This window comes from Passer domesticus, chromosome 9 (assembly GCF_036417665.1).
Source record: "Passer domesticus isolate bPasDom1 chromosome 9, bPasDom1.hap1, whole genome shotgun sequence".
Classification (NCBI taxonomy): domain Eukaryota; kingdom Metazoa; phylum Chordata; class Aves; order Passeriformes; family Passeridae; genus Passer; species Passer domesticus.
In genome coordinates, this window is record NC_087482.1 from 36,984,122 (window position 1) to 37,011,710 (window position 27,589).

General features: G+C 44.7%; 1 protein-coding gene across 8 annotated transcripts in view; it reads right to left on the minus strand.

The window, feature by feature from the left end:
* Positions 1 to 27,589, minus strand: part of GRIP2 (glutamate receptor interacting protein 2) — a 262,009-nt gene that overhangs the window by 67,646 nt on the left and 166,774 nt on the right. Inside the window, exon 1 of one of the 8 annotated variants that reach the window (XM_064432762.1) lies at positions 13,576 to 14,461. The exons of 6 other annotated variants lie outside the window; for them this stretch is intronic. In XM_064432762.1, coding sequence (XP_064288832.1) covers positions 13,576 to 13,615 — 40 coding nt within the window. In that variant the 5' untranslated portion in view covers positions 13,616 to 14,461. Of the gene's footprint in view, positions 1 to 5,262; positions 5,309 to 13,575; positions 14,462 to 27,589 lie in introns of those variants that run through there. One more of the 8 variants, XM_064432763.1, reaches the window with a different exon arrangement.

The window sequence follows — 27,589 nt, forward strand, 5'->3', positions numbered from 1 at the left end:
TCTCTTATTAAGCAGCATAGAGTGTACTGGGGAGAGTCCAACACTAAGCTAGAAAGATGAAATATTGCTGATATATTGATTGTGTTATCTGAAGAAACTAACTTTCAATAGCAAAAAATCAAGAGGAATAAGATACATTTTCAGACTGATCTTTCATGGAAATTATCCAAGTTAGCAATTGTAATATGGTGAGAAATTACCAATAAAGTCTAAGATCATTCCCAAGGAAGAATGCCTCACTAGATACAACTGGATTTATTAATCTAAGCAGCAGGCAGCAGTCAATCCTAGCTGGCAAGGGAATCAATTCTCCCTATTAACTCCATGTAAGCTTCCAAACTCTTTCCTAAATATGGAGGTGGATAAAAAATGCAGCCTGCTGAATCCAAACCCTGAGGACTTACCTTCTTTCAAACTCCAAATGCCATGCTAAGTGACTGTGGAGTAAAATCAAATAACAAAAGACAGCTCTATTGTGGGTTTTCAATCAAATGAAATTAAGTACTGTCAGTTTATTAGACTTCAGCATTCAAATCATTTGGTGCCATCTAAGTCTAGAGGCCACTATTACTTACATCTTTAAAAACCCTGGAGTTAGTCAGAAAAGAAAAACGAGGTTTGCTTTAATGAAAACTATCATGAATGTTTTCACTGCACAGGGTTTGGCTCCAAGCTGCCTTCCACTGCCTTCTAACTAAGGTAGCTTGTCAAAAGGCTACACCTTAGCAGGCAAAAGCTTTAATTTTTTAATATATCAATAGTTGAAGCCAAAAACATTATCAATGTCCATATTACAACGTATTTCATCTTGGTGTCTTGTTGGGGTTTTTACTGTTTTACTTAATTCTGGGTTTAGACTTACAGAGGTCCAGGGAGACAAGACTCAAGGGCCATTGGCAGTGCCAAGAGCTGGGCACCCTCATGCACAGCCTGGGTGGGAACATGAAGCACAAAGCAACAGCTTGGGAGTGACAGAACAGGGAGAAGTCAGGACTTCCATCTTCTGAAGTGGAGATCAATTTGCTGCAGTGATAGTGATAGCAAATTCTTGCACCTATTTTGCTTTTTAAAAACTCTCCTTTGATCCTTATTATGATTGCTTTAAAAATGGTACTTGTTGTCTTTCATCCTGCAAGATCTTACAAAAGAACTGTTAAATCAAGAGGCTGTTAACTTTCCAGAGAGGAAAGGAATTTAAGTACAAGGTAGGGCTGTACTGAAGAGAAGGGAGAAGGCAATCTGGTCTGGTGTGTGAGCCTGGCAGGAGAGCACAGAACTCCACAGTGCAGAGCTAGAGAGTCAGAATTTGAGAAGGGAAGCTACAGATGCATCCTAGATGTTGGGACATGTGCATGTCCTCTCTTTCCACTGAATGCAAAGAATTAACCACCTGGACATTGTGTTACAGAGTGTCTTGGCATGATGGATGGACATCTTTCTCAGAAGCATTTGGCAGCCCTTAGGCAATTCAGAGGATGGTTCACAGGAGCTAAGCTCTTTGACCTGTATTATGCAGGGAGTGAGATTAGATGTTGAATGGCTCAGTCACAACCCAGTCTTACAGAAAAACCCAAAACAAAACAGGTGAAGGTGCCATTTGGGATTAAATTGGCTGAAAAGAAATATCACAGTTCAGTGAAAGGGTAATTTTTGCCCACAATAAATCTTTTCTGCAGTTTTGACCAGCTCAAAGCTGAAGATCCCACCTTAAATGAAGCAGAAGGATACATCAATATTACTGCAGCAGAGACAAAAAGCAATGACTGACAGGGTTCCCTGAGCTACTTTTTAATGGTGAAAAGATGTTTCATTTCAAACAGAGGAAAACTGGAATACACACTTCTCAATATATACCTGGATAGGAAGTAAAAAACAGAGCACGAGTTCTGAAATAGAAGCAGGAGTAATGAAAACAATCATTGGATATCCCTGAGTTTGTAAATTAGGGGCTTGAGACAACAATTTTTAATTCTGAGCTTTGCTACAGACAGATAACTTTTCCCAATTCAGCAGGCAAATTGTCAAGAGCAAATCCCTTGTGGCAGGCAGTAGACAAAGCAAAGGAAAAACCACTGGATTCTTCACCAGACAGGGAAGATGAGGTGGCAAAAAGATATTGTGCCAACATTTAGTCTCATAATCCTTTACAAAGAGGGACTTCGCTACAGTTGTAACGTCTTTTTTTTCTTTTACTTCTATAGTACTTTAAAGAGTCCTTATTACAAAAGTAAATTTTGTGCCCCAAAGAGCACATGAAAAATTTTAGCACCTCTAAACTTACCATGTGGAGACCAAGTGAAGAGAGGTAAACCAAGCTTAAGGAAACCTTTTAGAAAACACAGCTCCTATGATGAGTTGGGAAAAGCCCCTTCTTTTTGCTTCTGGAAAAGCAAATCACATCTTGCTTCCCTGCTGATCTCATCAGTTTGACATAAGCAACACTTGTACCAGCAAGATATAACAAGGGGTGGACAAGGAGAGCTCAGGAGGGCTTTTTCAAGGAAGGTCACCCTACCACATATCCAGGTTAGCACCCTCTCTCTGCTCCCAATTACAAGTCTGCTCTGACTCATGGGAAAGGCACAGAAAATTAAATGAAGGATTAAATCTGGGAGATTTACAGTGCCAGTTCAAGAGGTGGCTGAGATTGATACAGGTCCATGTGTGGTATGTATCAATCTCAGTGCCAAAAACAATAAGAAAACCCTTGCAAACCACAGGAAAACAAAAACAGCAGAACCAAACAAAATAAAACAAACAAAAGAAAAACACTGGCAAATCCGGCAACAGAAGAGGTGCATTTCAGTGCAGTAACATTTAATAAAAGCATGAGTCTGGAGTCAAAGTCTGAAATGAGTGAATAGATTCAGGTAAAACTTCTCTCCTACAGCTTTTTGCATCATCCCATGGGCAGTGCACCGAGGCATCTCACAGCCAGGTTTGCCAGCAATAAGGTGATGCCCCAGCTGGAGCCCCCAGCCCACAGTGCAGCCCCCAAGGTTTGGGAACCTATTTTAGCACTGCAAAGACAGCTGGTGCTGCAGGAAGGTGACATCAGAGGAAGACATTTAATGCAGTAGGTGGCAAATCAGGTGCTTTATCCCAGATTTGCACTGCATTTTGATGCAAAGTGCTTAAAAGCCAGTGGGAGTGAAAAAAATAAGGAAGAAATTCCAGACAGCATTAACTATTTTAAAAGAAAGATTTCTGGCACCCCATTTAGACTTGTTTCCAGCTTATCCATGAAGCTCTGCTAAACCTTACTAAGACTTAATTCCCACAAATGTGATTCTCCCTCAGTGTTCAGCTAAGTAGCAATGTTTCAAAAAAAGTAAATACCAAATCGTGGGAGTTGGATTATTCATTCATGTGGTAAAAGCCATTATATATTAATACATACAGATGTTTCCACTTCAGGACTGATCTAAACATATGTAGATTTTAGGCTCTGACACACAAACCATCTCTTATGCAATGGCCCGTGTATGAGCCCAGGCTGATTTATCCTAGACTGTGTCAGGAGGATTCACAGGAGCTGTGTGAGAGATGGAATAAACTTATAGCTAAATGACTAGAAAAAGTAAAAGCAAGAGCCTCACTTAAAATGAAAGGAAGGAAGGAGAAGGAGAGAAATCGAAGAGCCAGGGAATCTCAGATTTAGCAGGACAACAAGATAAAATATGAACATTCCAAAGCTCCAATTATTTGATGTTGGAACTGGTGCAGCCTGATCTCATCAAACCAGCTGTTAAAAATTTGCCTGAATTGTCTATTAAATCTTGCTTCCAACAAGCTCAGCTCCTGTGTTTGCCCACTTCTTGCTTCCCATTAAGCCTTGACTTGGTTTCAAACTCTGCCAACCTCCCAGGCTCAAAACAGGCTGATGTCAAAGATCAGCACAGCACCACTTTGATGAAAGCAAACATCTGTTCAGTATGAAAGATGGATGAGACCCTGCTCCAGCAGAGTTATTAATGTATTCCAGCTGTTTTCCATGGCTGCCTTAATGCAAACTGCTGTGCTGGTTTCCAGTTGCTTTATATCACACAGGTGAAACAAAACAGGTGGAGAACCCAGTGTCAACTTCAGCCAGCACAAGAATTCACACAAGACATGTAAACTCCTGGTGAAATTCAGAACAAAATGCTGCAAGTCGTGCTCTGTGACCCTCTGAAAAGCTCACAAAGATGTTTCTTGTGAGCACTTGCAAGCCAAGACAACCTTGAGATTTTCACATGGAAATCCTGCTCTGTGAAGAATTCACACCCCATAGTTCTGTGGGTCAATTTTCCCTTGGCCTTTTTTGAAACCCAAAACCACAGCAACCAAAGGATTAGCCAGGAGCAAGGTATGGCCACAAGGAGCCTCAGGTGTGGACATGGGGACACTGGTTAAAACAGCACTTGGAATTTGGTGAGAGTCCCAGCTCTCCCGACCACCACAAACACCAGAGGCACTGGCAGACTCACCCTAGGACTGAGGAAAAGTCAGTTTGCATTGCCCCAAGCAGACACCTGCTCCCCTTTGAACATGGGAGAGGAACCTGGATAAGAAGGGGAGAGGCGCAGCAGCTCTCCTGGGGCTGGGCTGAGCAGCTCCAGCAGCACAGCTCCACCTGCACCCCAAACCTGCCCTCTCCCCACATACCACTACCCAAGGCCGGGCAGGTGTGCAGCAGAATGAAGCCATACATCTGAAAAAATGCAACAGCCTGAATGGTTGCAGCTGGGAGTTTTACAGCTTACAGACGATAGGAAGTAGCAATGAACTCAGGAAAATTCAGGTGTAGCTAAAGATTTCAGAGTCTTGGGAAGAGAGAAAGGGCATGTGACTGCCTTTCTCCAGGCAGGAACACAGACCATTAAATGTAATGCTTCGCATTATGCTTCCAAATACCCACTTAATTTTGATTCAACAAGGCACTTGTGCTAATAAAAATTAAAACCAGCAGATTCTGTAGAGTGTGTAATGGATGTGTGGAAGAGCTGCATGCACAGGTATATCTAAAATTAGCTATGAATACTAAACCTGACTACTTTCCAAGTCTGGAGAAGTGGATGTCAGTGGACTGGCATCCACTGTAAAAACCTGGATGCCAGTCCTCAGCAGAGAGCTGTGCAAGTGACCATCCAGCCCCTCACCTCACCAAGGGTCCTCAGGATTGTGGGGGGACATCCCTGCACCAGGTATCTCCCATTCCCACCTCTCTAACCTCCAGATGGAGTTTGGATTCTCCAAAAGCAAATACTGCCATAAGTTTACCTTTTGCCACTGCATGCCAGAACCAAAGGCAGCTGCTGATGATGCATTTCCACCAGTTTCACACAAGTATGGATGTCTGTGTGTCCACACTGCTGCAGAAGAGCTGAGTGTGTGCTCAGGAAGGCAAGGGGGAAGAGATTGTCTCAGTGAATGTCAGATAAAGCAGGTCCATTTAATGACTAAACACACATGACTGTTTGCTTATAAAACACAGTGTCACATAAATCTGCTAGGAGCTAATTGCCTATTATAGCTCATGACGCTGCTGGAGTCAGCTGCTGAATTATAAAGGGTCCTTTACAAAGGAGGGAAAGCCAGTGGAGCTCTGCTCACCCGCCTCCACCACAGTTTCCAAACATTTTGTTTTCTAGTTCCTGCAAGGTGAATGCTTATCCCCCCTCTAAGTGATGGGGCCCCTCTGCCATGCTCGCTTGAGTGAAAAGATTTAGGATAAACTGAAATACAAGGGAGAAGAGGAGTTTCTTTGATTCTTTTTTGAAATTATTATTATTAATCATTTTAAAATTTCTCTGTTGTCTCAAGACTCTTGTCCAGCCTCACAAATCACAGCACCTATCTCTCAAATGTCTCTGCAGAAATCCTGGAGCTGGGTTGCATTGGCCACCACCTTGATAGCAGCAGTCACCTCCCATGGCCTGGCTACAGCAGCAAGGAGCAGGGAATGGCAGGGAAAAGATCCACAGCAAGGACAGACAAGGGAGCAATGGACCCCAGCGTGACACCTAGGTTTGGAGGAAAATAGGAAGCAGTGAGTGAATGAAGCAATGAGCACCCTCTGTCTCTGAGCTCTTCTAACTTCACTCTGATTTTAACTATACATGTATAAGGTTTACAAGTCACCTGGACTGTCTCATCCAGATCTGCCCATCCTTGAGCATCTTCCCACTGATTCCAGACATAGCTCTGTGGCTCCATCCCAGGACCCCATGTAGTCCATTCCTACCTCAGACTCACATCCCCGTGATTTCCCTGCATGGCTTCACTGCTGCAGAGGCATCAGCTGAGCCTGAACCTGCAGAGATAGTGCCACAAGATCCCCCCTGCTCCTGGGGGCTGCTGGGCTGCAGATTGGAGGCATTCTGAGAGCAAGAGCAGCAGAGCACAGAGTCTCATGGCAGGAGGAAGGAACAGGATCTGTTTGCACAGTGGGTTATATGGGAAATGCATTACATTATTGGAAAAAAAACCCTTAGCAAAACACACACCTTCATCTGATGCCAAGAGTTTAATCCTACCCAAATGGCACCACATTCCATAAAGAAATTATCCTCAATAAATCACTGGGCAGGAGCAGTCCACTTCCCTCACATTTCAGAGTGAAGGATTCACTGCAGTGAGGACCTGTATGGATCAGCCATCGGGGCCACAAGGGAAAAGGAGGAGATCTCCACTGAAATCTTATAGAGAAGCAGATTTATTGCTGCAACATCTCCACCATGTGGGCTGGTAGCACAACAGTGGGGACTGCTGGAGGTCTGATTCAGACCCTCATCATTTGTATGGTCATGCATGTGGCTGCTCAAAGACCAAGGAGCCGATTCATGACTGAAGTCTGCAATTTGGCTGGAAAAGCAGATGTGCCATCCCACCCTCAGCCTCAGGTGAGAGCTCCCATAGGGCAGGGGCTGAGGGTGCTGGACCCCTGGGCTCCCCACATACTGAGAGGGCTCTGAGGAGGGATAGAACTTGGGAGGGAAGAATTATTTGGAGTCTCAAACAAGTTAGTTTACTCAATCTCTGCAAACAACTTGGCACATGACCTCCAAAACAAGCACACACCAGATCAGGGACCTCACATCCCTCCTTTGGAAAGAAGAAGATGCAATGATGCAGAAGAGTGCAACAAATCCTGTTTTCATCCACACACCTGGCAGCAGGGAGCCAGATCATACTCTACCCAGCACAAGTTCTTGCCTCCAGGACAAAAGCATGTTTATGCTTTTGAAACTGCTCCCCAGACCTTCTTACCAATGCTGTTCTCCCCAGACCTGAGCCAGTTCCTACCTCAAAGCTTCATTATGATAAAACACACAAGTGTTGATTATATATAAAGACTGGAAGTTGGAATACTGCTGAGAAGAAAACCACAATGCCTTTACCTTGCTAAGATGAACGTGCACAGTAAGAAACAGATCAGTTGTGAGGAGTGATGAAGTGGATCATCTCTTCATCTCTCAGCTACACTAAATAATTTACAGGGCTGTTTTGGGACTGACATGCAAAGCAGTTTAACAATGATTTAACAAAAAAGTATGAGATTCCATCTTTTCATGGTTTCCAGGTGTTGAGATCAATTTACTTCACAGCAATTTTAATTTCTGGGCCTTTCTTTTCCCTCCTCCCCACAAAACCTGCAGCTGCCAACTATGCTGGCATCTACAGCAGCTAGGAAACGAATTTCCCTGTGAAGCAAATTCTTCCAGGATGAATTGAATGAAGGCAGAGCTCATAATTGCACATTACTGAAAACATTTCTGATAAAAAATGGGAGATATTTTTATCCACATCTCCAGTTGAAAATTGCTGGGAAAGATGCTTTTGAAAAGCCATCATCCCCAAGCATGTAATTATCAGATCCTTGAACAAAAACACACGGTCAAAGGAAAAAAAAAAATACTTCAATTGAAATAAAAAAATCGGGGGTGGCAATTGTTAGGAATGGAGGGAGAGAAATTCTTCGTCCTGTGTGATTTTGCACATTTCAAGTTACTAGACTGATTTGTAAATCCACAGATTAATAAACTTGGCAGCTAAGAAAATCAAGCTCAATATTTTTTTTTTGTTATGAACAGAATAATAATAATAATATTATAAGGAAAAAAAAATCAGACGCAGACTAGCAGTCAGACTGTCACAGACCCAGAATTTCCTAACGCCCACACAAGCACGTTTGTCTTGAAACCAAGTTCTGCCACCTTGAATAGACAGGCATACAATGACCTGGGGGCCCCATCCTATCAAGGCTTAAGACCATGCCTACCCTGATGGGATTACTCACATGCTAAAATTTATGCAGTAGCTGAACCGACAGCTGAAAAGAGCCTTAAATGTTCTTATGCCTGGTAGCATTTCATTGTCAATTGATGAACATTGCTAAATTTTTTTTTTGCTCTACTTTTTCCTCTCCAGCTCTGCATTAGCACATCTTTCTGATTATTATTACTTGTTAGATTTAATTGTTTCTTTTATTTGCAACACCTACACATGCCTACACACAAAAGTAGAGGTGCCCTTCCCTCCAAGTTGCCCAATACCTTTTTCTAACTTTCTGGGTAAAATTCCATTATTTCCATCTTTGAGTTAGGTGGATAATATCACAAGCAGTAAACATTGACATCCTCACACAATCAATTTTAACAGTCCATTTTCAAAAGAAATCAAATCCTACATGCCCTAACATACACAAACACTTTGGCAGTGCAGTTACCCTTGGCTTCCATGGATTAATAAAACAGAACAAACATTATAAAGAACAGTGATCATAGATATAAAGCCAAAAGCAAGACTTGACACACCACATGAAACTCAGTCCCCTTCTATGGGTCACTCTAAGCCAGAGTGAACCTCTTCCAGTTGCAATGAAATTTTTTTAAGCAGGGTGGCAGGGAGGTTAATGCCTGGGCTGGAAACTGGGCTCCAACATTTAACACTAGAGAGAAAACCTCTATAGCAGTTGTTCAACTGACACTGTGGACCAACATTTCTATCAAATCTCCCTGGTCTTTGCACTGAAAAACATCCTCCTCTTAATAAATCTGTAGTAATAAGATGTGCTTGACCACAAGCATTTGAGAGAAAAACTCAGTAACCTCCATACTGGAGGAGAAAAACTGAATTTAAAAAATTGTTTCTATAGGCCATGAAAAGCTGTAGGATATTACTTTCATCTGTTTTCTTCTATAAAAGAGCAATTTCAGTAGAATGGGTAATCTCTAAAAAAGAGCAAGAATTCATTTTGACAGCCCTGATCAGCTCATTTATACTTAAAAGTTTAGTCAACAAAACTTTAGAGACCTGGTCACCAAAGTCCTAAAGCCATTAGGAGGTATCCATAAGTACCTAAGGAGGAGGGGTAAGACTTCACAAGGCTGAAGAATAAAATGCAATGTTCAGTTAAAAAAAACAAACCAAAACAACATGCTACCAGAGTGGGGGCGAGAGAATGACAAATCCATCACCCTCTCTTTCAGTTCCTAGAGCTGACTATCTGTGTGTGAGTTGTTAACACCAAATGAGGAGGACTAACTGCAAACCTAGATCTACCACAAATAAGTCATGCCCACTCAATTGCTTTCCATATGAGAGTAACATTTCTGGATAGACAGAAAATGCAAATTGCTATATCTCGATTTTAGAAATGCTTCTGATACTGTTTCACATGCTATTTTTGTAAGTATGTTTGGGAAGCAGGATACAGATGATTATGAAGTGTATGCAAAACTGATTGGAAAACCACACACTGAGAAAATTCATCAGTTGTTCACAATCAGGAGGGAAAGATGTATTAAATGAAGTTCTGTGAGGACCCTCCACCAGCCTGGTATGGCTCCAAGTTTTCACTAAATGACCTGGATGGTTGCAGAGATCTTATTAACTTTGCTGACAGCCACAAGGCATGAGGGACTGGAAGCAGGCTGGGAAGTAAATTTTGAACCCAGAATGACTCATACATGAAAGGACAGATCTACAATTTGGTAGAGGGTCATGCAAGCTACCAGACCCAGGCAGGAACAATCTAATGAATGAAGGATGGGGAAAAACTATCAAAGTGACAGCAAGGACTCTTCAGATACTGTGGGCTGCAAACCAAATGTAAATCCACAGTGCCACGTCATATGAAAGAACAGCTAACACCCTGCTACAAGCAAGGTGGGTAGAGTCTATAAAATCTGTGAAATCATCCTTTTGTTTTACTCAGCACTGATAAAAGCCTTGGCTTGAATACAGTCCCCAGGCTTGGGTACCACAGCTCAACAACGATGTGGCCCAGCTGGAGTTCATTCAGGTTGGATCAGTGCAGGCTGGTCAGACATCTCAAAGACCACAACTTCTGAGGCTGGGGGGAGAGATGAGTTGCCTGTGCTATAAAGAAGAGAGGGAGGAGGAAAAAAAGTGTTATTACTCTCCTCAAATATTTGGACATGATGCACAGAGGGAAAGGAGTAATCTGTCATCTGTGTTAGGATGGAATACAAAGGCACTGAAATTACAAATAAGCAAAGCTTTTCCTTAATATTTCAGAGTACTGAATTAATTTGAGGTGATGCAGTGTTCCTAGATTGGATATATTCAAATGCAATGTGGATGGATGATATCACAGGTATGGCTGATACTATCTCAAGACAGAGGAAAAGCACAAACTCTCTCTGCCCAGATTTGGCTCAAGGAAATTAACATCAATGATTCAGACCCAGAGATGTTTGTCTTGGTACACACACCCCAGTTAGTTTTTCTCTTAATCTTTCATTTGGCTGCAACTGAGGCAAAGCTGACAAGTGACGTAAGCAGCCTGATGAGCAGGACTTATATTAAATAGCACTATTGTGATGAATTCTTCAATAACAAAGATAAAATCTTTCTTCCTAGGAGATTTATCTATGAAGATTTCCTCCTGTCTTATTCTAGCTCCTCACATTAGTTTTCTATCCCTTTCAGGCATGTTTTTTTCTATTCTTTCCCCCGCTTACTTGGCAAGCAGAGAGAGAACAGGGCAGCTGATCCCTTGAAAACTGAGAGCAGGAAGGGGCAGAGATCTATTAACATGTCTCTTTTTCTGGCCATTCCAACCCTGCAATAAAGGGTGCAGCTTGCCAGTCTGGGAAAAGGACGGGAAATTCTGCTCTACTTGGTCTGCAGAGAGTCCATCTCATGCTAAAAGCATGGCTTCTGCTGGCAAAAAAAAAAAAAACCCACACCTAAAACCAAACAACAAACCCAAACAGAAAAGCACTGAATATCCTCACTCATCTACTATCTTTATTCTTCCTTTGCCTTCTATAAAAATTGTATTTTAAAAAATCAAAATTAAGTCACCGAAATGGATACATCTAAAAGACAAACAGTCTTCTGAAGCTGTCTGTGCTGTCCTCAATTAACATTTGACATGGGCTGGATTGGGATGGGATCTTCAATGGGTCACTTGGAGCAGCACAAAGGAGATTCAGTGAGTTCTGTTGCTCTGCCCATTTCTGCAGTGATCCCGCAGAAAGGACTAACTCATTGTGAAGTTTGCTAGAGCAAACAGAGAGGATGTTCCTGGACTTCAGAAAGGCTATAAAGGATTTCAGGGAAGTCTTCCAACAGCAGGATTACAAAGTCTGTTGTGGAAACACAATCACCCTGCTAGCAGCAGAACTACTCACTCTGAATAGAAAATAAACACCACCCCCCATAAAACACCACTGCTACTTAGCGTTTTCTGGCCCCTTCTGAAGGACACACAAAATCTCTCTATTATTAAAATGTCCCATCAAAAAATGTCTGAAAGCAACTGACAGAAAGAAATCACCAATACCCTAATGGTGGTGGGCCCAAAAAGCACTTCTGAAATGTTTGGGTGCTTCTTTGAAACAATCCATTTGGTTTTGCCTATTCCACTTAAAATGCTAAAATGAGTGGTAAGATTGCAATTACTCTTCATTGCTTCCATTCTAGATTTCCAGAAAGCATTCCCATGAAAGCCATGATCTTGGTCCTCAGGAGCACCACAAGCATAAGCTGTGAGGGTCTGACACCGGGGTAAAAAGGCTTCCTCACCCACCCAGTCACTGCACCATTCCCTTGTATGTGACACAACATTGGCCCAAGATTCTCAAGAAGTGTTTGGGGCTGACATCAGGAAGATTTCTCATTTGATCACCCAGCATCCAGACAACATCACCATTTGCAACAACACAGCCATCTTGAAGCACCAGATGCCTCTAGTGTCACGTTGGAAGGGCTTCACATATGACCCCCTGTGTGGCTGGTGGCATCAAGGAGACCCCTCCAGCACACTCAGTGTCAGCCACCTCCAAACCAGGGCCCAGGTCCTGGCTCAACCCCAAGAGCAGTGTGAGATTCTGCCAAGTTGTCTTTTGCTCTTTCCATGGAACAAGTACATTCCTGCCAAGTCACACGCCCAGACTCCCTGAGCCTATCAGGACTCATCAACGTGTCTCTGGCAGCTTCAAATTAAGCCCCCAAAATGCTTCTTGCTGTGCTGGTACAGTAGGTGGACACTGCCTCCAGTCATTCTCCATGGGATTAGGCAACACAACCAGGCTAAAATGCTTTCCACCTGGTTCATCTTACCTGCAGATTTAGGGAGGGAAAACAATTTTCTAAAGTTAGGTTCATGCTTTAGGGCTTCTGGATGCCAAGGAGAGGACGAAGTCAGTCTCACTACATCACTTCAGGCAGTGCAAAATGATTCAGAAACCATAAATTACCTCTTGTACTTCCAATTCCAACGTCTTTGCTTTCAGAAGGGAAATGATTGCAACAGAGTGGAAGACAAGCTCCATGCAGCACATTCAGCTGCAACAAGCAGAGCTACAGCACGCAACAAAGTACCTGAATACTGCACTCAGTTAGAAATATAAGAGCCTGTGCATCCTGGAAAGACTCAGGCCGGAATTTGATGCCTGCCCTTTGTAAAGGTGCCCTTCTACACTCATATACCTCGTCTTTTGCAGAAATGAAATAGATTTTTTTATACTTCACAGTAACAGTGAACTTGTATCTAAAGCAGGGGTTAGCAGCTCATTGAAATGGCAGATTTCTAGCAGGAGTTGAAATATTCATTAGACAAGGTAATAGTGGATTATAGAGGAGTGGGGTGGCAATGGCAGTGATCCCAACACATTCAGCAGAGTCCCTTCTCCCCTCTTCCTTCCCAGCCCCCTAATCACATTGCTGAATGGCCAGACCAGTCACATACTGAACCTGGAAAATAAGGAGCTACATTTAGATTTTGTTTTTTAAAAAGCCAAAACAGCTATAAAGGCTCCACAGTATCTGAGGTGCCATAAGAACAGCCCTGTGACTGCCAATCTTCCAGGTGGAGAAGGAGAAGGCAGCCTGAAGGGTACTCTCCAGTGGTCACAGGGAGAAATTCTTTACAAAGAAGCCAAGAAATATTTCACAAATCAAAGCAATTAAGTTTGCATGCAACGGTTTGGATTTGTAAAACCACTTTGAAAGCAGCATGTGAAACTGTTCATGATATTAAAGATGCTTAAAGAAAATCAGATTAAACAAAAGTAAACTACTGGACAAGGGCATAAAAAAATACAGACAAGGCTCACTCACCAAAGTCTGACTGCAAATCCTTTTTCAGTCCACAAAGCATGTCTGCTGTTATCTATCAAATCATTCAACTAATTGCAAGAGCCGCTCCGTTTTGTCCCCCTGCCTGGCTGGAATCGCTTCCCGGGCAGCCCGGCTGCCTCCCCGCGCCGAGCGCGGCTGCAGCGCACACGCGGCTCCCGCACCGCCCGGCAGCGAGATCGAGCACGAATCGTCCGGGGCTCTCCAGTTTGCGAGGACTCAGAAATGTGGCAATCCTTTAGGAAGAAATATCTTTACACGGCTGTTTAACCTGCGGCTCGCCAGTCCTGTGTAGAAATAGGAAAATTAAGGGTATGGGTTTTTTTTTTTTTAATGAGGTCCTAAAAATCCGGTGCTAGTTCTCTCGGCTCCACTGTCCATCAGGCATTGCCAAGCAAAAGTTGGAAGCGCAGTGATTAACCGGAACAGCTGGTTGAAGGGGAGGCAGCCGCTGAACCCTGGCGCTCCGGCAGATGCAGCAAATGTCGAGCGAGCACTTCATTCCCGGCGGAATTCCACCCCGCGCCCCGCCGGCGGAGAGCGGGCATCATCCCACGGAGATGTGCTGGCCCCTTCCTGCCCGAGCCCCTCCGAGGCTTTCATGGGCATTTCAGGCTGGGGGTGGGGGAATAAAAAAAGGCATAGACGGGAGGAGGGCGGGCAGGCGGTGCTGCGGCGGAGGCAGCGCTGCCCCCGCGCCGCGCTCAGCGCCAGAACTTGGCCGGCAGCGGAGCCGCGCAGCAGCCCCCGAGTTGCAGTTGCAGTTGCAGCAGCAGTTGCAGCAGCAGCAGCGGGGCTGAGCACGAGAAAAGGCTGCGACTGCAGTGTTGCCTGACACACTTTCCTCTCCCCCACCCCCTCTTGGCAAGTGCTTGCAGAGCCTCCAGCACCTTTCCAGGCAATGTCAAGCTTCTGTCAAAGCATTACAGTGCCTCCCAAACACACACACACGGTGCTCGTAAGGGAATATGAGGCTGCAGCCTTGTGTCCTCCCTACAGCGTTTGCTGAAAACTCGGATTAACCCTTCCTTAAGAAGGTCGGAGGAATCAGCACAGGCAAAAGACATGCAAGTCCTGTGTTGAGACCTTGGCGAGAGGAGGCTTTGAGGGCAGTGCTGGGACCCAGCTGGCCACGGGGAGTTTGGCCCTCCAAGACAAGATGCTGCATGGCTTCCCTCGAAACTGCTGGCCTGGCACTGTGGGTAGGGAAAGGGCACTGGCCTAGGAAGAAAGGGTTGCAGTAAACCAGTCTCCTTCCTTTACTATTAAAATGGAAAAGTTGGCTGACTTGTGTTGAAGATCCAGAGCCCTGCCCACGGGGCTATAAGGGTGTGCACAGGGTCAGATCCTGCCTCCAGCACTGTGCAGGTCCCCTTCTCAACCAAGCTGTGAGATGCAAACTGTGCTGCCCAGCTCATTGCATTCTCCATAGTCACCCTATTCACTTGAGAACTACTGTCATCTATAACAGCAAGATAATACTCACAAACAGTGAAGAGAGATCAAGATGAGCATGGACTAAGGCACAAAAGTCATCTACATATATGGGGGGCCAGTCATGGTAGAGACTGCTATTAGATTTGTCTGAAAGTCGCCAAGAGGTCACAAATTTAGAATGAACCTCATGGAAAGGCAGAAATGTTAAGCCTTATTTCCTTAGGAAAGATATCAGAATAAATCAAGAGGAACTAAATACATCTGAATGTGCCAGCAGGAAATTTTTACAGACCTGGGGGCCCTAACTCTGTGTGGAGGAGGATAACTGGGTTTCAGCCTAATGCCAGAGCTCTTGTTCAGATTGAAATGCAGCAGAATCTCTATTGTGGTTCAAATTCAGCTGTTTCATGAGAGGATAACTTAAACAAAAGCAATAAAATCACAAAATAAAAAAACTACTTACAAAAGAGATATTTTGGTCCATAATTTCTTTAAAATAAGTTGTTCAGCCTGACAATAGACTTAATTAGTAATTGAGGCAAAATTTATAATTAGAAATCTTTTCACACAGCTATTAATGCTTTTGCTGCAGAGAAATTTCATCTTAAAGGAAAAAACATTACCAGTTGCACCACAAATACAAGAAGCTGCTAATTTGAGTACAGCCAATTGCTTTGGATGCCATGAAATGGATGTCTCCAAAATGGTGTTTTAAAGAAAAAATTAAAATAACTGTGTATTTACACCACCATAAAATTCTTCCCAGGTTATCTGCTGCACAAAGAAAGTGTGTGAGAGCACAGGTCTAATACCCAGTTGAAGTTGCTTGTTTTTGTGGATGAGAACTGGCTGGAACTGCCCCATTCCTGTGCTGTTGGTGAAGAAGGAAGAGGTGTTTGGGCATTTCAAGCCCAGAATTGCTGGTGGCATTTGTTGAGCTGCTTGGGAAGACACCAGAGCACCAGGAGCCTGGAGAGGACAGAGATGTTTACTCTATGGTTTGTGGCCAAAATCCACAAACACAACACTTTCTTCATGTTTCAGGTGGCACGATATTAAAACAGGTTGAAGTGAACAGCTTGAGTTTCTAATGGGGAAGGGAAAGGATACACCACACACCCCAACAAAACAAGGCAGGGCTAAAACATATGGTATGGCATCAAAATATGTAGGTGCCACAAAAGAGCGTGAGGCATCAACCTAAGCTATGGTACAAACTCAAGAAATAGTATGTAGAGTTTTGATGTTTCAGGAACAGTCTGTGCATTGTCCTGTACCTTCTTGACATAAACTTTAAGTTTGTGTGCTCAAAATTAGCAGCTTTTCAAAAATGCTCTGGCAATGTCAGCTACATACAAGCCTCACCTATGAATGTATGGTTTTTAAAATAAGTTAGTTTTGTGGAGGAGGGATGTTAAAAAAGTTTTTTCACGGGGAAAAAAAAGAAAAAAAAAATCTCCGTTCTGTATTTTTGGCATATTCTGATCTCCTATTACCATTCCAGGAGGAATGAGGTTTTAGGGAATGCTTTCTTGCACCTCCACTTCAGTATAAAATGCTCAAGGAGAAAGACAGCACAGGCTGAGGACAGTCCATGGCTGGAGAGCTTCTGGGTGGTCTGGTCCCTATTGGAAACATCCATCCATGCAGGCTTGTGGCTCTCACTCATGCAGCTGAAGTGGTGATGCCAGAGAAGCACCCGCTCTGCAGAAATGGGCATTTACTTTTCTCAGGAACAGGCTTGCCCTTCAAGTAAAGTTCATTTGTTGTAAGTAAGGAGTATCTGCCTTACACGCACAGACAGGTACTAGTGCTTGGTTTAGCACTTCTTGTACCCACCACCTCCTGTCCTGCTCGTGAACCTCATACATATTTCACCAGAGCTGCCTTACAAATCCTCCCAGGACCTCGGTGGGAGTGATGCTGCAAACCTTGCATGACCTAAATTGGCTGGGACAACATTTACAGAATACACTTTTATCCAAACAAGACAGGGAGGACAGCAGAGGGAAGATCACAAGCTATTTAGAATGTCCATTATTTAGTCCAGTGTTTGATGGGTATTTGTAACCATTACTTATTTAACCACATCCAAAAGGATCCTTGTCAGAAGTCACAGGACTGTGGAACACTCACACAGGATCCTGACATGAACCATTTAGAGCTGAACATGCTCTGAGCTGTGGAGAACACGGAGATAATCTTACATCACTCCACATTAGGAAGTCTCAGGAGGCTCTCTGAAGACAGCTGAATGAACATAATGAACAGTGAGCCACAAGAAGACGATGAGGAAAAACCCCCAACCACATGCACTTAGCACAGAGAAACACCGACGTTCCAACCGCATATAAAATGATATTAATAGCAACAGAAATTGCTTTGGGTTAGGGAAGGTTCAGAAGAGACTGACACAGATGCTTTCTACTTTTTTTTTAGTTCAGATGTTAAATTAAGATTTTCCGTTGCCATCTCCTTCTTCTCATCCTACTTCTTCCATTTAATAATACACGCCTGCACATCAGGGACCCCTGGGACTGGGGACTCATCTTCCTGCTCATCCACCCTCTCAAGGCTTGTTTCTGGCACAGCAGACCCTGTGCTTCCAGTTGTCTTACTGGGAAAGACAGTTTTTACCGGGAATTCTAAACATTTCTGCACAAAATCAAGACGTTTGGAGAGCCTATACCCTTCTTTGATTGATTTTTGGTTGCAACAGACGGGAAGGAGGAGGAGAGACAAAAGGAAGACCCATCACTCTCTTGGTGGAGGAGACTTCACAGCTGATTACCCAGCTACCCACTGGCTGCACATTTGCTCCATTTCATCTGCTCCAATTTTACGTGGTTGTGCTTATTTAGAAACCCCAGACAACTGCATATCAGCCTCAGGCTTCATCTCTGGTCTAAGCAGATGCCCTGATTTTTACATACAACCCCAAAATGCAATGCACTGTTTCATCAATATATTTTTATGGCAAATGGAGAAGGGACTTGGAAAAAAATCTTTAAGGGTATTTAAACAGCTTAATAATGGAGCCAGAGGAAGAAGTCTTTGATTGTTCTTTTCTTCAAGTGCAAATTCCACCAGCCAGTCCTAAACATTAATTTATTACGGGTAATGAACACTGAAAGATAAATTGACCCATCCAGTAGGCAATTAGAGCCCATGCTGCACGCACACACGCAGAGCACTGAGACTGAGTACTTCCTTTACAGAGCAAAGGTACTTCCAAGACCCCCATCCATTCCCTCCACCACCAGAGCACAATAAAATGGTTCCTGCACATTTTTCTGGGTAATCAGAGTAGGACACACTGGGGGTGGAGACCCCAGTGCTGATAAGAGAAACAGTGGAATACAAATAGGCTGCAGGAAAGTACAAGGTCCTTTATTCCCCAGCCAGCTCTAATGATACAAAAGAGCTCGTTCAGGGACCTTGTTAGCAAAGGTCATCCCAACAAAAGTGAATCTTGGCTTCACAATGATTTTTTAAGCCAAATGGAGATGAGTTTGACAAGACACAGCAATAAGAAATACAGCAGGAGGTTAAAGATACAACAACAACCAGCAGCCATGCCAGGGCTAGGCTGGAGTTTATGACCTGGTCCAAAAGGAGCAGAGCTCTGGAAGTTGCATGCACAGCATCTGAAAGCAGGTTCATCACTTTCAGGTAGACAGAGCATATTCCTCTCATTTATCTCTACTTCTGTGGCTTTATGTACAGAACAAGTACTTTTTCTAGGCAAAATAAACACACACACACACACACACACACCCTTTTAGAGATTCTCCTATTTGGTTTTACTTTTTACCCCCCTCAAATCTTTCATAGCAATAAAGCTGGCTGGTATCCCACAGCCTTGTGACATTGGTAAAATCCTCAAGCATGCGTGTGATTGGAGGAACCATGCAGACACAGGAAGCAAGAGCAGCAGCATACCACTAGAGGAAACAAAATGCCTACTTCCCAGCTTTTAGTGATCCGTGCACTGGAATGACAGCAATGTGTTGATAGAAAAAAAAATACCTGGAGGGCAAGTAAGCATCTAAACTTTTCAATGATGGGACTGATTTCCAGTTTTAATGTCATTAAATCACTCCAATCCACAGCAAGTGCATGGCAGCTACACTTGGCACTTCAATATCTGCACCAGTGGCTGCCCTGAAAGGGCCTGTTGGTGATCCCTCCTTCAGCAAAAATGCTGTTTCTTCTTTATATTTTATTAATGTCACCAAGAATTAAAAGAGTGATGGGTCTTTTAGCAGCTGGCCTGCATCCACCTTCCTTCCACACTATGGGCGAGCAATTTAGGTGAAACAAGTTCTAACACAAAGTACAGATGAGAGAAAACATATTCTGCTATAGACCTTTGGATATAGAGAGAAAATGGGAAACAGGCAGTGCAGCCCTACAAGAATTGGACACAACCTTAGAGCTCAATCAGCCCTAAGCATGGCAGAGAGCAGAAGTGTGAGCATGTGGATGGGGCTGCAAAGCACATCAGCATCCCTAAAACCCTTACTACGTTACATGCCACAAGAGCTCAGGTCTTTGCAGTAGTAGGGACTGAAGACTTCTTCCTCTTGATCCAAAAGGATGCAGTGCTTGAGCCCAAACAGAGGACCCTTCTAATAGCAGGGATGTGGCCATGCCACATCTCACCCCAAAAGACAGATTAAGAGGCAATGCTGCAGCCTGTAGGACAGGTCTTTAGTCAGCATCCAGCTCCATTCCTGCCTGTGGGACGAAAAACCTCTGCATCTTCCCCTTAAAGGATTCATCTTGGCACTGGTCTCTGCAGAGGCAATGCTGCCAGTGCAGATGGAAAAATAAGCAAGTGGGTCATCAGTCTTACCCGTTGTCACACAGTTTCTTTTCAATGAGTAGCAGTGTAACAATGCATTAACAATAAATGAAATGCCATGTTAACACTAATTTGCATAGTACAGAGCCACATTGCTCTGCTGCCTCTATTCTCTTTCCTAACTCTCCTGACCTGCATATGAAACAAGATGAAATTTAATTGCTGGGGCATTCAGTAGAATCACTGAATTCCTGCTTAATGAGCCTTCATTTGTACTCTGTTGCATCCGACACCTTCTCTCCAAGGTGCTGTATTAACTAGCTCAGATATAAAATATTTTCCAAGGCACATTTTCATATGTGTTTCAACAAAGAAATAGCAGGAAAAGCGCTGACTGCAAAAGACAATATTAGTATCAGCAGCATGATAAGGCCAGTGAAATCCCAAGAGCACCAAGACGTATTCCTCCACCAAAAAAAAAGCTTTAATGGCTTTTATATATGCTCTAGCATGCTACTATGCAGCATCTACACTGTGCAACTCTTCTAGAGGAGACAAGACAAAGCTAGGTGAGACCTGGCCAAGGTCTATATGGGAGACAGCTAAGAACTAGAAGCAATACCAATAATTTTGGTGACTCAGAAAAAGCACAGCCCACGTTGCACCCAGGAGTCAGAGCTCTGGCTGGTTTTGCATTCAGATATCTCAGTGAGCTCACCTCATTCAGAAGTCCTTGGCTGAGGAGGTAGCTCATGTGAGGCACCTCAGGCTGCACGGCCAGGCAGCTCCCTGAAAGGTCAGCCTTCCTCCTCGGCTTTTGCTCAGCCGTAGCACAGCCACTACCAGCAGCACACGGCTGTGCTTCAGAGTCACATGTGTGAGAAATGAAATCCTGGAGATGGGAGCTCTTTTTCAGAGTGGTAATTGCTAGTTGATGTTGATGAAGTTGATAGGGTCTTAATTTGAAGTGTTGGCCTGTTGTTGAATATTGAATGTTAGAGTTATGGGACTTGCCTTTGGTTGCCACTGTTAAGTGTTACTGTCTTACTCTGTATTTGTATCCCTTTCCATGGGGTCGGGAACCACTTCCCCTGCTCCCAGAAGAACTTGTACCCAGACTGGATTTAATGAGGGGTTGTTGGTACTATATGGACCCTTGCAAAAAACAAACCAGCACATAAACTATGATTTTAACCTGGCAGAACTACAGGGAACCACTTACCGTTGACCAGAGCTGGATTCCATCCTGACACCATAAATTTAAGAGTACTCAGTCTGGATGACACCCCTAAACTACGAGTGAGCATCTTCACAGCGTCATCCTTTGGGAGCCACAGCGGTGTGCGCAACCCCTCGGGTTCCCCACCCAGAGCTGTTCTTGATAAAGGCATTTTTAAAGGAGCTGGTCTCCTGGCCCTTGTCTATTACACATGCAGGCACCAAAGGTACCAAAGCAGGCGACATTAACTCGTGGTAGCAGGGATAACAGGGCAGCACAGACAGGGGTGCCCAGCTGAGCGGGCACACAGCGCTGGGACGCCGCGGGCCGGGGTCGGCCCCAGCCCTCATCTGTCCTCACGCCGGGCAGCAGTGTCGGCCCCAGCCCTGAGCTGTCCCTCATGCCGGGCAGCAGTGTCGGTCCCAGCCCTCAGCTGTCCCTCATGCCGGGCAGCAGTGTCGGTCCCAGCCCTCAGCTGTCCCCCAGCAGTGTCGGCCCCAGCCCTCAGCCGTCCCCCCACGCGGGGCAGCAGCAGTGCCGCACCCGCGGTGGCAGAAGGCGTGCAGGGGGATCGATCACAGAGAGCAGAAGCCGTGACCCGAACGGCCACAGGCAGCAGCTTCCCAGCGCGGGGTGGAACCAGGCCAGGCTGCCCTGCTGCCTCAGGAGGGCTCCCGGATCTTCCCGGGGGATGCGGCGCTGGAACTCGCGGCCGCCCTCGCACCGGGCTGGTGCAGCCGCGTGTGCCGGGCGAGGCCTTCCCAGCTGCGGGCTCCCGCTCCAGCTTGTCAGGTTTTACCTCCCAGGCTGGGGCAAGGCAGAGCCACACACAGCTCCGCGTAACGCCCAAGTGCTGAGAGCGGCGGTTTATGAAGAATTTTGGCTTCAGAGCGTGCGGAGCTCCCTGAGGGACTGCACATTGCTTGTTAGGGCAGGTTTGCAGGATGGGCTGCTCCCATCCGCTCTCCCCGGGAGCAGTTCCAGCACGCTCCCAGCAGCCTGTGAAGGTTTCTCCTTTCACTGGTGTGTTCCAGTCCCCTGTAAAACACTGCTTAGGCTCATCCCCAGCGCGGGTCCGGACAGCACCAGTGCATCCATGGCAGCTGCAGCCGGCCAAGAGACCAACCACAAAGTCAGCTTCCCGTTTGCGTTGTGAATAAAAAAAGTGGGGATCAGGGTATGGTGTGAGGCACTACTAATTATCCCAGGGTAGCTAATTATAAAGGACGCAAATTGGCAGAAATAAAACCACATGGTCAATAATAGTATTTTTTTTAAAGCTGGAAATTTTAGCCCATTATCTTTCCAGCTGAAAAGCTTTAATTGAAAATGGCTAATCTTCCAGTGGGTTCAGGAAGGGTTTACAAGCTAATTGCTCTCTTTTCTTTAGGATTAACACTTTGTTCTGTGAATAGAGGTGGAGGGCAGCAGATGTGCAGCCTTTGCTCTCTTTAATCCAAATACCCCACTGCCACAGATGCTCCCAATGCTGTGTGGTGGCATAATGGAATCTCTTTCTTGCACATAAAGTGCTTGTTCTGAAATGAAATTACAGCTATCTATTAGGAAGGGAACAATAAATTTCCTCCACCACACATCCCCATCACGAAAGACACATCATTGGGCTGTAAAAATCCCTGATGGAAGTAAATCTTGTAGGGGGGAGAGCAGCTAACAGATGAATTTACCATGTTCCTTTTGTAACTGGTAGTCAGTGTCATTTGGACACGGGCAGAAAAGTCATTATCCCACGAAAGTCAGAACATGGTCCCACAAACCTCAGGGTGGCTGCGACCTGGCTGCTAAACTCTAGGCTGGGAGAAGATTTAAAGCAGCCAGTTGGGAGAACAACTACCTTCCATTTAAAAAGAGAGAAATTAATTCTGCTAACCACAGTGACAGCTACGACCTATTGCTCTCACAGACTGCCCATAAGGCTCACTGGCAATCTTGACTACCTGGACTAGATGGGATTTGTATTACATGAGAAAAAGGAGTTGGTTTGATCCTGTGATCTCTCTGGAGAGATGTACTTAAAGGAGAGGAGGATCCCTAACAGCGTGAAGCCTGATTCTCAGAAAGAGGGGAAGGGGAGAAAAGGTACATTCAAAGACATCTTAAATGAACAAAATGAGGTCATGGCCATTCAGCTCTTGCTGCTGCAGGGCAAGGAAGACCAAGTCCTTCTTCACCTGAAATTGCACTCCTGCTGCTCAGAAAACCAGTGTCTGACACTTCCTTGTGAGATCATGATTACCAGTCCTGAAGGATGACACAGGTGTTAGCAAAGCAACTTTTCCTATTCCCATGATCAGACCAGGGAAGGCAGCACCATTAGGAGTAACAGTGTGCCAGCCCACCCTGCCCAGACTGGAGATCACAAAAGCAACAGAGCACTTGGGCCCAGAAGGTATGGGGAGAAGGAGGAAGCATTTAGTGTTTGAATCAACAAGTCAAGCTAATGTTTTGTGTCATAATGTCTCAGCAGTGCTGCTGAGGAAGGCTCCAGGGAAGGGATCCAGCCCCACTTGTATGAGCTAACAGCATCTCCAGGGCTTCCCCTAGGATGGCCAAGGAGAAGGACATGCTTGCCTAGAGAGAACAGGTCATCTCAAGTCCCTTGAATCAATTTCCTAACTTTGGCAAACTGTAAACTAGAGAGAAGATTAATCTCTTTTGACAGAACAGCAAATACAGCTCAGTAACTGCTTCCCCTATTCCTCCTCTCCCTAAAACCTAGAATTTTCTGCTGAATCACTATCAAAAAGAAGATACTCAAACCCAGGAAGGAAGCAGTGCAAACACTACCCATACAAGAGTGTCTCAGTCAAACCCATGGAAGCAGAAGACATAAGAGTCTGGGGAATGGGTATCATAGTCAGAAATTTCAAAAGCTCAGCTAGTTTTTGAAAACTGAATTTGTGTGAAGTACAGCTCAATATTGCCTTTTCAAACCCTTCCTGGAACAGTCACGATGTTGCTATCCTAATTCAAGCCTTTCATTAGCTGGTGAATTGGAATATTTAGTGTTCAAATGAAGATGAATTGTTGCCAGTCACAGCATCATCCTGCATTCAGCAATGATCTTAATCTTGCAAAGTATTTCCTCAACTAAGGGAGAAAATCCTCAGAGCAAGCAGATGACAGACACACATATCATGAGCATATGACCATATTAAAATCTAGATGGATGCTGAGATACTAGAGGCATGGGTTAGGAGGAATATTTTCAAAACTCTCTTAACCCAGTGACCCAGTTTATGGGAAAGATGCTTTATCATTTGTACCTTTAGATTGCACATGAGAAGAGGCAGCAAGTGCACACTTTGCCACCCCAGCAGCTGTTCACATGCTGAAAAAGTGGTAGTTACTTGTGCAAGAAGGCATTAAAAGTTAGAGATTTGTTCATTATTGCTTTCCTGGGTGTTGTTTCTGGTACTCAAAGGCACAAAAATCCTGCAGAAGCTGACTCTCTAGAGCTACACCTCCTACTCCAAGAGTGCATTTCTGTGCAAGAGCCACTGGGAACAACACTGAAAACCTTATTACTCCACAAAGATGAACACACAGAATCCAAGCCAGAATCAACACTGGATAAATTATGGCCAAGAAAACCAAGTTTTAAAGCTGTATATTTGCCAAAAGATGCTTTGACTGTCTTCTTCTTTTCAAAGGAAGACAAAAAAGCACAGAAAATTATTTTCTGAAAGCTGTAATAAGTACTGTGAAGACCTAGTTTTGTAGTTTTGTGAGCACCCACCTTCACATTAGCTGACATCCCTGACATGCAGTTACAGACCTACTGCAGAAGTGAACTACCATTCCAGGAGAGCTTCCTAGAAAAGCTTTTTGTAATAGAAATATTTTGTCCAATTATTTACAGAATGATCACTTAAGGATATTTATTCTCCAAAATATACTGTACTATAAACCCCATTTACTCAACTATTAATTAATTTCTGAGAAGCAGCACAAGGCTTAGTGAAGCCTACAGAGGCTCTGAACTAACAAGCAACACCTGAGGGGCAGGTCACAATGGGGACATTAAAGCTTCCTTGCAAGATTTCAGGTGCACCCCTGCAGTAACCACACACTCCTGGAGACCATTGCATGTAGATGGTGCCCAGGCACGGCTGACTAACAATTACTTACATTTTATGTGGTGTTCCAAAGTAATTAAAAACTGGATTCCTTTAGAAATAGCATTGCCTCAAGCCCATCAGGATGTTTTTTCGGCAGTAGTCTCACCATTACAAAGGGTATTTGTGATCTGAATTGCAGCTACATTAAATACATTATTAAATATACAAAGCATCATGCAGCTGGAGTTATCCCCAGAATGACTCACTCCTGGTGTACAGTGATTTAGCCAGAGGAGAAGGGTATTGGAGGAGGAAGGTGCAAATGTTTTTCACAGGTCATTACTGTAGCTGCCACACCAACCCTCTCTCCAAGCCACTTTCTGCTTTCCCTTCTTCGTGGAATCATTTGGGTTGGAAGGAACCTCTCTGGAAACACTGCCATTAAGGAACTCCATGCACAAATAAAAATGCTCCCCTTACTTGGGAAGCTTCCAACAACATAAATGTTTGCACTGGGACCACATGGGTGAGGGAAGGTGGGTGTACCTGCTGTCCCCTGCAAAAAGGGACATTGGCAGAGCCACTCCAGCAGCATCCACCTGCTGATCCTGCCCAGGGTGGGAGCCATGCCCTCATGGCCAGGATTCTCCTCTCTGCAGAGAGCAACCCGAGTGCACCAGCCTCCCTCACTCTAAGAAGGTATTTGGCAGGATTTGACGGTCGAGCATAATTCCTGATGAAACACGCCAGATTGAAGGATTTCTGCATAATTAGGGATATAATACTGTATTTAAGAATCTCCCAAATACCCGCAGTTAACAGAGGGCAGCGTGCTCAGCGGAAATCCATCTCCTGTCACCAGGGAATAAAGCTGGCACTAAGTGGATGCAGATCTTCACTTTCTTTAATACCTCAGCAGCCCAAATGCAGCAGCCAAAAAAAGTCCTTTCCAGAATGGGCCTAAGTCCACAGGAGATCTCCAGGACTGGATGGCCCCAGCTTAGAGGCATCCAGTGTTCCCAAAACAGTAAAGTGGCTGTGCTGGTACCCAGGCTTTGGGAAAGTTTCTATAGCAACAGGACACAAAGAAAATTTAGGTGTTTACATGGCACAGCTAATTTACGCCATCACAGCTGTGTTTAAGTCATTGAGGCCGAGGAAAAAGCCTGAAAATATGCAGTCCCCCATCAGAGGAGTTTTTCCCTTTATTTCATCCCCTGACAGTTTTTAAGTCTCAGATTTTGTGTTGATAAGTCACTTTTCTGTTACCTCTTCCACGGCCCATCCCTGTGTAGGTGCTTGCTTTATACCCCAGCTGTTGAAAGGCCATAGAATCCCAAATTTTCCAGCTTTCAGAAAGACCTAGTCCAGACAGTACTGCAAGACACACTCTTCTCAAAGCAGCAGGTGCAAATATATTGGTTGGTTACTTTGCATTGTCATTTCATTTGGAGAAGAACAGGACAGCTATACATGCACATCTTCTAAGTACACATCCAGATTTCCTGCAAAGCTGGCAGGCAGCAGTGGACAGCACCACCATGGTACATGGGGAACTCAGGGTGGGCAAACCTCTGCACTGAGACCAGGAACACACTGCACAGCAGCTCTGTGCCATGAGGTCACAGATTTAAGGCTGGTGGGGACCTTCCTGTGTGTTTTCTTGCCAGCCCACAGACACAATGAGCTCATCCTCACACCACTGCAGAGGACACAGCTCCCATGCCTAGCAGAAACCCCAGGACAGAAGTGTCACCTCAACAGGCTGATCTCAATGCTCAGAATAAATGCAAAACCTTCCTGCCACTCCAGTCCCATGCAGCAGCCCCCCCTCAGCATTATTGCTCCCTCTGCCCCTGGATTGGCAGACTCTGCTTTTCCAGAGGGATGAGTGCACAGGAGTGTGCTGCCCTCACACAACATACCACCACTATGGAAACCCTGTCTGGGGTGAAATCTGAGGCTCTGCTCTCACTGATGTTTGCAGCCCTGCAGGCTCCTGCCCCAGCACATTGCCTGTCCCCTAACCCTGGGGTGACAGAGCAGATTTATGGGCTCAGAAATGTGATGCTCATCTGTGTCACAGGATAGAGAAAATGGCAGCTGCAAAGTTCAGTGTGCAATTAGGACAGCTATGGCTTTTCCCAAGACAATATTGCTGCCCAGCTGCTCTCACAGCTTCTCTCCCTATGCTTTCACCTTCCCTGGGCTTCTGCAAATTAGGAGTTTCACTTCAGTTTTGCACTAGCAAAAGTTTCAAAACAAATTAGAGGTGACCATTCAGTGTTTTCTCTCACCTTTCTTACAGGTGCAGAGCTCCTGAAGGACAGTGCCACAAAGCCTTCCTCCCACTGCAACCTCACACCCTCTCCCTGAAAACACTTGCTGGAAGGCATTTAAAACTTAAAAAAAAAAAAAAAATTAAATTGTGAAAAGGACAGGCAAGGAAGG